The following is a 9,980-nucleotide window of genomic DNA, read 5'->3' on the forward strand; positions in this document are numbered from 1 at the left end:
GTAGTGACTTATCAAATTTCAAATGCATTGATCTAAGAACTAGATTCATTAGTCCAAGGCTCTCCAACCCTGTTCCTGGAGAGCTACCCTCCTGTAGGTTTTCAATCCAACCTCAGTTTTAACAAACCTCATTAACTTATTAAGCAGGTAATTATTCAAATCAGGTGCACTAGATTAGGGTCAAAGTGAACCAACAAGACAGTAGCTCTCCAGGAACAAGGTTAGGAGCCCTGCACTAGTCCATCTTCAACCACATCATTTGAGCTGTCACAATGTGTCAACAATGTTATGTTACTAACTGTAATAGGTTGCTGTTAATCACAATTATATAAAATGTAACGAGTTCAAACCACTATCTTCATAGTTTATTTTTTTTAACTATAGGGCGTTCTCCACACAATTATTTATTTTAACAAGTTATAAAAGTCCCGATTGGGCATTACAAAAATGTAAGTTCTGTTTTAATAATGTCCATTCGGAATGTTCTGTTGTCCTCCCACAGCAGGCACGCTCTGAAGGTTCCAAACCAGTGCTTGCAGTAGGCCTCTCCTGGGTCGTGTTGTACTGAGTGGAAGACAAATAATGTGTCAGCAGATGGAATGCTGTGCTAAAGCGCAATAGAGCAAAATACAATAACCATCGGCCGTATATCTTAACAGTATCTGACTCTCTCCAAATATAACCAAACAGAATCGTACTGGAATGGGGAAGTACTTAACTTTTGTTAAGGCCACCTGTGTCTAAACTCTGGTCCCCATCCGTTTAGAGTTGAAGATGTCTATCGTACGTTTCTACAGACCAAATCATACAGTGTGTGAAAGAGGGGGAATGTTAGTATTATAAAATGTATAATAGTATTATAAAAATGAACTGATTAAAAGGAATGAGTGGCGCTGAAGATATAGCGTCCAATCCCTCATCCCAGTAGGGGAGTATCAGGGGTGTATGTAGTAAGTCAGGTTGAAGTAGGAACGAGTGGCGCTGAAGATATAACTGCCATAACCCTCTGTAGATTGTCAACTCCCTGTTACGAATCCCGCCGAGGATGGTGCCTCTTCCCGTTCGGGCGGCGCTCGGCGGTCGTCGTCTCCGGCCTACTAGCTGCCACCGATCCCCTTTTCTGTTTTCATTTAGGTTTGTCTAATTGGTTACACCTGTTTTGTGTTTAGGGTTAGGGTGTTATTTAAACCCAGTTGGCCCGCCGACTTTTGTGCGGGCTTGTTATTCTGTTTTTTGTGGTGGTGATTTATATAGTGGATTCTGTCCTAATTTATGTTGGACTGTATTTCGCGCCCTTTGTTGTGTGGCGTAGCCGTCTCATAGATTATTTCTGGTTGAAATAATAAATTCCACTTGCTCGGAACTACCCTGCTCTCTGCACCTGACTCCTTCATTTCACCATTGGAATTGTGACACTCCCAGGCTGCCTCTGGGGCCTTCCAATGGAATTATTGTCCGCAACAGTTCCATCTGTGTGTGATGATGGTGAACTGGATTTGTGGCACAATCACCCATTACGACCAATAAAGAGCTGTGGCGCCAGTGGTTGGAGGAGCTGAGGTGGTGGTTGGAGGAGCTGAGGTGGTGGTTGGAGGAGCTGATGGTGGCTGAATTTGGGGCAAACAAATCCCTTACTGCTGTCAGATTGGCCCTCTGCATTGCCAGGGAACCCGAGACCTCAGCCCATGGTGGTTCCACTGACTGGCAAACACAGCAAGATCTCTGTTCACCCGTGGCAGGAACACAAAGTGCAGTGCCCACAGGTGCACCTCATTGTTGATGTCGATGATCTGCTCCGTCTCCAAGAAGGTGAACAGGTCATGGTAAACGTTGGAGACTCCATGCCAGACGTCCCCCCACAGCCGCTCTATCCTCTGGTTGTGAGTGCTCCTTCCTCTGAGGGCACTTCCCCTCTCACCACCCCTGAACTGCTCCATGAAGGCACAGATGCGGTTGTTTTCACCACCCGGTCACATCTCACCTGGGATGGTACTCCGTAGCTGGTGATGGCTGCTTCGAATGACTCCATGACTGTGGCGGTCCTGTTGTTGTCAGAGGCCTTCAGAAACACAACAAGTCTGCTGTAACCATCCACAGCACCATGGATAACAATCCTACACCTAAAAAACAAGATGCATTTGTTTTACAAAACCATTTTTTCTCTTATAGTGACGCCATTCTGTTTTTATTGATATCAGCTCTTTGATCCTCTCATCCAGCTGAGCGTCTGACAACAGTGAGTAGGACCTGAAAAGCTGAAAATGACTAAATACAAAAATAACACAAAAAGATACATCAATCAGGAATGTGATCAAATCTAGAGGGGATGTAGAGATCTCCCTCTTGTGTTACAATTGCTTTATTAGATTACAGTAACTTACCTCATGCGCAACTTGACCACAGAGTGCGACACATTGAGAACATCTGCCATTTGTCTGATGGTCATAAGACAATCTATGAGGAACTCAAGCTGCTCCTTGGTGATGTGATACCGCCTCCCCTCCAAAGGCGCTTGACAGGACACTGAAATAAAAAACACAATAGATAATTACAAAATACACTGTAATAAATATTATTTTTATAAACAGCATATTGCTATTACATTGCTATAACTAACTCCTTTTCAAGACAAGTTTGTCAAGAACTCAAAGGCACATATTTCGCAGCAAACATGTTCTGCATTTCACAAGATGCACAAGATGCTGACCACACACACATCCAGAGACAGAAGGCTGACGCAAACCTTTCATAAACACTGATAAAACAGGAAAGGCCTTGACCAACAGGGCGCTCACTGATAGTTTCGACAACAACATCTCATGACTACAGAGACACACAGACATGCCAAAAAACAGGAACATCTACGCACACACACAATCTCCTCTTTAGGCTGAACATTTTACAGAGACACACAGATATGTCAAAACAGGAACACACAGACGCACACACCAAATCTCCTGTTTTAGCTGAACATTTCGAAACACAGAACTCTGCTACCAGGCCCAGAAGAACGACGCACAGCTCAACAGGACCAATCAGAAGCCCAGATCTACTAGACTCAACCTACATTATTCACTGTATATAATGTCTGCACACAATGTTTCGGGGCTCTGTCTGCAGGTTCTCTATGAGCTGAATGAACGAGTCCGTGCACGCTTAAACCAGATATCTTTACTCTGAATAAACTGCCTTTTTCCATACCTTATCCACCTTGTCCGAAAAGTCTCTACTTGGTCTCAGATCTCCAGTAACTTCATTATCAACACGTGTCAAATAGTGTTATTTGACGTGTATCTTTTTGACACGCAAAGACCCAAACGGCGTTCCATATTGCTGTCCACTTGCCTCGTTGGCGCCGACTGGCTGGGATTTGTAAAGCAGACTTTCACAGTATCCTCAGAGTCCAATATTCCTTTGATTTCGTCTTTCAGTTGAAGCAGGCAAGACATTCCCTCATCCTCTGATTCCATTAAAGCTTCCTTCTCACAGTAATCTTCCATCAATTTTCGCCGCAAAGAGCGATGGCTCTTTCCTTTTACTTCAGTCATCTACACCTCCTATTCCACAACTACACACAGGTGCCGTAAATTGTCCTCAGTTAAAGTCCATAAACTCTGTTCGATTTCATCCAACAACATTTCCCTCTCGACTCATATTGTCCTACTCACGTGGCAACAACGACAATGCAGGCAATGGCAAGATAGCTACACTCCGTTAGGTGGTTAGCCTGCTAACGTTAGCTAGCTAGCTACTCTCCCAATGTCTCTCACTCGTTGTCCGTTCCAGGAATATGGGCCGGTGCTCACATGAAAATACATCTCAGCGGTGCCTCCAAATTTGTTACCCTTCCAATGAGCTTATCATATAAACTACAACGCGAAAAGTACGGTTTACTCCACTTTTTATCATGTCAGCACAGGTAACAACCGTTGACAGTCTTTCTTTAGTTTTCATTCTTACTCTTCCCAATTCACTTAAACTATATTTATTTTATTTCCCATGGGCTTCACCAGAGTACCCCCTAGCGGCTGGAACTGTATTAAGCACCTTACATTTAAATGGTACCTGATTCAAAAGTTGTGGACAGAAATGTGGGTATACTATAATACAAGTTAAAATAAAATAATGACAAGCACATCTTGTTCTTTTTGAATTCAGGTTTTATTAAGTAAGGGTAGCTTGGTGATCATAGCTACGTGTAACAGTATTGAGATCCCCTCTGGGACCAGAACTGGAATGAGTATTACTAAACCAATATACCCTCAACTATACAGACATACAGCAATGTAGTGCTGCTGACCTGGGTTCAGGACCCACTAGGGGAGTCACCCTACATTCTAAGGGGCAGCACGTAGCCTCAAGGTTAGATCATTGGGCCAGTTACCGAAAGGTTGCTGGCTCAAATTCCAGAGCTGACAAAGTGGGAAAATAAATAATGATGTCGCTGTGCCCTTGAGCAAGGCACTTGTGGGTGTCTCAGGGGGAGTTGGGATATGCAAAAAAACATTTTTTTCCATTGCACAATTGTGTGTAAATTAAAATGCTCCATCATTCTTGCTAATGCAGGTTCGAAGTGTTGTAATACTGTTGTAATACTGTAGCTACTCTTTGACTGGAGTTGGGTCTTGATAGGAGAGACTGAGTAAGAAGTAGTAAAGCCCCTGCCAACCAGGAGCTCTCAACCCTCCTGTTCTAAGTCCTCTGTGAACTTCCTGACCTTGAACAAGACCTCCATGTTGACTGTGGGTTGCGTGGTATATAGTGAGGGCAGCATGTCGGACTGGAGGGCAGAGGAACACACACAGAAGAGAAACAAAATCATGAGCATGGTTCAGCAATTACACAAATGTGAGAGTCAGTTTGCAATGCCTGGATGTGTATGTTGAAACAGCATGTTCCAGTATGTTTGTGAACAGTGAATGTGAGTATGTCTGTGCTGTGAATGTGTGTTTCTCACCATGCAGATGGGCTACAGCAGCTTGTCGCTAGGCACATCCATCCAGGTCAATTCTATGGCAGCCGGGTCACCTGGCGAGCACGGGGTCAGAAGGTCATCCACCATCAATTGACTGGTGGCACAGGATGGCCCTCGCACCTAGAGTACCATCACAAACAACAAAATATCTTAAAATCTCCTAAATTGTAGAGAAAGAGATTCACCTTTAGTGTGCTGTACAAGAGTGGACTTCAATAGAGTTACCATACAGTATTAGTAGAAACTTTTTTAATAAATCACAAATGACTGAAATTATAGTATAGACAGATAGTTCATATTATTATATATCTACAATGTCAAAAGTGTGTATTATTTGCAACGAAACTGAACACGTTTGCAAATAATTAACTCTGAGACGTCAATAGGGATCTGAGCATGGTACTTTCAAGTTAGGCCTACCTTTCCCCCCCCAGACCGAGTAGGCCTACTGACGCAGAAAAATGTAAGCTTTAACTGCTGGCTAATCTTCTTCCTTGGCTTAACCCAACGAGAGGTCAAAAGTGTTTTCCAAAAAGCTGTCTTTGTTTAAATGTATTTTATTGTTCAGAACGTGAATAGCTTAATCAATTGATAGTGACAGAATTAGATTATTTCCAAATTAAACAATCCCAATATGCAGAGTCACGTCTTTCCCGGGTATTCCTATTTTACAGCTTGTTTCTAGCATTAAGTATCGCGGACCAAAGCGCTGTTATAGATAACTGTATATAATCACATCCGTTTAATTTTCTTCAAAATCTTAAACTTTTCTTTAAGAAAAGGTAGGCCTATGGCATACCCTCTCATACATAATTGTAACGCTCGTCTTCCTCCTCGTCTGAAGAGGAGCAAGGATCGGACCAAAGCGCAGCGTGGTTTGAATACATGCTTTTAATAAATTTAAACGAAGACGAAAAACACTGGACAAAATACAAAACAAATAAACGACGTGAACAAACGAACGAAAACAGTACCGTGTGGCGAAACAAACACAGACAAGGCAACAATCACCCACAAACCAAAAGTGAAACCCAGGCTGCCTAAGTATGATTCTCAATCAGGGACAACGATTGACAGCTGCCTCTGATTGAGAATCATACCAGGCCGAACACAAACCCCCAACATAGAAAAACACACATAGACAGCCCACCCCAACTCACGCCCTGACCATACTAAATAAAGACAAAACAAGGGAAATAAGGTCAGGAACGTGACAATAATAGCTGTAAGTCTTAACAGATAAAGAGGTGGGCTATTTAAAGAGTGCATGGCGGGTGGAGGAATTGACTAACATATCTATGGATATAGCAGCCTATAGCCTCTTTTCATCTGTCAAACAGGTAGACCTACCTCTTATTTCTTAAATAGGAAGAAATAGGCTGCAACACATATCCCTAATTAAAATGAAGACGTTTAAAATGAATAATGTTTACTCAAATGTGCATACTTTCAGCACCATGAGCTGTCCATTTCCGATTGATTGTGCCGTGGCTGCTGCTTCAAGTTTCAGCACCACAATGTAAGTTACTCGAATCTGACTTCTTGTGAGGTCAATAACTCTGATAAACCTTTTTTGATATACTCAGAGGACCGTTATTAGCATGTTTTAACCACTCCTTCATTATTACTGAAACAGGATTCAAAGTGGTAGATATAAAGATCCAGTCCATAAAAAAATTGGAGGCCCCTTACACTTCAGTGTTGTGATGCAAAAATGCTAGCAAAATGTATAGCGCATAGAATTAAAAGGTATTGTCGGACATTATTAATTATAATCAGACATGTTTTTTACATGGACAATATATTTGAGATCATTGAGGCCCATGTTGACAAGATGTTGGGGAATCACTGGAGGGGAATATTGACCAACTGAGCATCTCAGTGTACATCTCAATAAACACAATAGGTGTTTTGTTACATTTCAGTCTTCTGTGAAATATTTAAAGTGTCATATTGGGGTGCAAACTCAACAATGAATACATTTAAACTATATCTGACATGTTACTGTTGTCTTCTTATTTAAGCCACTGACCATGTGTGTGAGGTGTAAACAGGATGTACATAAATGGGAATAAACACATGACATAGAAAATAAAAATATTGACATTTAGGAATTCAAAATGCATCTAAATATATTTTGTTCTGTCTATGGAATACATTAAAAAAACATGTACATTTTTTTATATGTGTATAAAATATACTTGTCTGTACAGTAAGTAAATGCAGGAAATCCAAAATGCACAAAAATATGTTTTTGTAATGTCTAAAATAAAATATATGTGTATAATATATACTTGTCAGTAAGTAAAACAATGCAGAAGCAATAAGCATTGTAAACGATGATAGAACACATCAAATTAATGTGAACATGAGGACACAAAGGAGAGATTTAATTAAAAGATCATCTTTTAATAGATTTTTAATGCTGAAGTTTTTTAATGCTGAAAAAATCTATGTATGGCAAATCCACTCTGGGCAAATGGCCTGTTGGTCAAACATAAAAAATAGTTAACATTCTTGCTACTTCAGCCATTTGCTATGTTAAAGTAAAATCTCAGTTAATGATGAATGAATAAAATTTGGAAGGATTTTTCAGAGTCATTCCTCAGTAGGGTAGAGTGTCAGGTGGCACAACCATTGGTGCCATGAGGTCAAAGTGTGAAGGAGGGAGCAAGCCAGAGAGCTGTCTAGGAAGCAGTCCAGGCCCATGGCTTGGAGGCTTTGAGTTGGTCCTATCATTGTAATTCATTGTAGGGTATCTGCTGCCCCATAGACCTGCTGGTAGTTTTGGAAGGTGTTAGCAGGAGATCACCAGGGACATCTATGATTGGCTGACACAGTCTTGGTTAAACCACATGTATTCTAAAGCAATATTCACCTGCTTTCATAGAGTAAGGATTCACTCCTTTGGGGACACTGCCAGTGTTCCCCTGATATCCATATGTCCCCATCGGTGGAGGTGGTGGTACACACTTGTTCTGTAAAACACATCAACACATTTTCCAAATTGTTAGTAATATTATCACAGTTGAAATACAATGGTTGTTCACTGTTTTTAATTGAATTGAATTTAAGTACCTCAGCCTTGGGCTCAGTTTTGTTAACCCATCTGTGCAGAGTTGGATCCCAGACAATCTGAGGAAGAAGATATTAGCAATGTGAAGCAAGCCACAAAAAAAATAAAACAAAATCCACTCAATTGTCTCTATATAGAATATAGTGTTAAGAACCAGTTCCTTACAGATCTGTCTTTGTCCTCAGGTAGATGAACCTCCTTCTTATTAGCTCTTCCACTCCCAAAGACCCAGCTGAGCCAGCCTCCACTGTTATTGTGAACAGCAGGGGTCTCGGGCTCAGCCACCGGCCGGCTGCCAGTCTGGAACTGAGGGTTGGCATCGGAGTGTTCCGGCTTGGTGATGGACATCATAGCAGGATGCTCAACATATCTAAGTCGGACATCTGTAATAAGTGGGAGAAGTCAGGCCACTCTGCTCATGTCACCATACAGAACAATTACTGGCTGACAGGTAGGAACGTCTCGCTCTGATACTCTGTTACAACCCAATCTTAACCTACACGCAGTCACAGGGATTACTGGGAGGTTACTCCAGGACTCTGCAATCGCATTGTTTTGGTTGCAAAATCAACAATTCCCTGCATATTATGTGAGGGCTTACAAATTTGACCAATCACCAAACTATTTCTGCATAAAATAGTCACATCATCACAATATTATCGCATAGAACTGACCCATTACCACAGTACAAAAAGAGGGCTCGCAATTTCAACCAATCACCGCACATTTACTGCATAATATGGTTCAATCAAGCCACATGTCAACACAGTTTTTTCCCTTGTCAGCGCATTTTTGCAACAAATTGGACAAAACAATTGCATATTACTATGCAAAATGTCGTAATTGTCGCTGCAAAATCTAGCATATTTCATATTTTAAAAATCCATGCGAAATCCTGGAGAGATTCAAGGAAGTATGAAAATGTATACACTCACTACTGTAAGTAGCTCTGGATAAGAGCGTCTGCTAAATGACTAAAATGTAAAAGTAAAATGTAGCTAAACCTGTGTTATGTAGAAAATGCATGAAAGTATTACAGATATACACTCACATGAGCCATACATTTAACCTATCACAACTTATTATCAAGCTATCACAATGGTAATTTCTTTACTAATTAGGTAAGGTTAAGTGACCTCTTCTCTTGGAATAGAAATCCACAGGTGGAGGACACGCTCCACCATCCCATTTCCACAGTGGTGCCACCATGGGGATGATGGGAGGTGGTTGTGGATGATTGTTTTCATTCTTCACAGGGACACTGGCTGTGAGGAGGATCTCCTCCCTCTCTGCAGGGACACTAGCCTTTGGGACGATCCACTCCCTGTGCGCAGGGACGCTGGCCTTTGGGAAGATTCCCTTCCTCTGCGCAGTGACACTGGCTATCAGGAATCTCAACTTCCTTTGTGCAGGGGTGAGTTGTGATGCTCTGAGGAGCTTATTATTCTGATAGTAGCTGATGGAAGAAGCTGCTGGAAGAATCCCCTCCCTCTGTGCAGGGATGAGGCCTGATGCTCGGAGGAGCCCCTTCCTATGTGCAGGGATAAGGCCTGATGCTCTGAGGATCTCCTCCCTCTGCGCAGTGATGCTAGCTGCTCGGAGAACCCCCTCCCTCTGTGCAGGGACAATGGCTGACTGGTGAATCTCCTCCCTCGGTGCAGGGACACTTGATGTTTGGAGAATCCCCTCCCTCTGTGCAGGGACACTGGCTGTTTGGAGGATCCCCTTCCTCTGTGCAGGGATGAGGCCTGATGATCGGAGTATCTCCTCCCTCTGTGCAGTGATGCTAGCTGCTGAGAGAATCCCCTCCCTCTGTGCAGGGACACTGGCTGTTTGGAGGATCCAATCCCTCTGTGCAGTGATGAGGCCTGACGAAATGAGGATCTCCTCCCTCTGTGCATTGAAGCTGGCTGCTGAGAGAATCCCCTC

At 42.3% G+C, this 9,980-nt stretch overlaps 1 protein-coding gene across 1 annotated transcript; it reads right to left on the minus strand.

Annotated features, from left to right (window-relative positions):
• Positions 1-7,580: 7,580 nt before the first annotated feature.
• On the minus strand, positions 7,581-8,496 carry LOC120042687 (protein transport protein Sec16A-like). The gene is made up of 4 exons (XM_038987485.1): positions 8,217-8,496; positions 8,054-8,110; positions 7,854-7,953; positions 7,581-7,753 (listed from the first exon to the last, which is right to left on the minus strand). The coding sequence occupies exons 1-4, from the start codon at positions 8,400-8,402 to the stop codon at positions 7,581-7,583; spliced, it is 516 nt and encodes a 171-aa protein (XP_038843413.1). The 5' UTR covers positions 8,403-8,496.
• Between the last annotated feature and the right edge of the window lie 1,484 nt (positions 8,497-9,980).

The sequence above is a fragment of the Salvelinus namaycush genome, unplaced genomic scaffold (assembly GCF_016432855.1).
Source record: "Salvelinus namaycush isolate Seneca unplaced genomic scaffold, SaNama_1.0 Scaffold743, whole genome shotgun sequence".
Lineage (NCBI taxonomy): Eukaryota > Metazoa > Chordata > Actinopteri > Salmoniformes > Salmonidae > Salvelinus > Salvelinus namaycush.

Excerpts from the sequence above, each read along its gene's own strand:
- LOC120042687 (XM_038987485.1), bottom strand. The coding sequence starts at position 8,402 with ATGATGTCCATCACCAAGCCGGAACACTCCGATGCCAACCCTCAGTTC. Across the intron at positions 8,111-8,216 it reads CTGAGGACAAAGACAGATCT|ATTGTCTGGGATCCAACTCT; the intron begins GTAAGGAACTGG and ends CTTCTTCCTCAG. Across the intron at positions 7,954-8,053 it reads AAACTGAGCCCAAGGCTGAG|AACAAGTGTGTACCACCACC; the intron begins GTACTTAAATTC and ends TGTGTTTTACAG.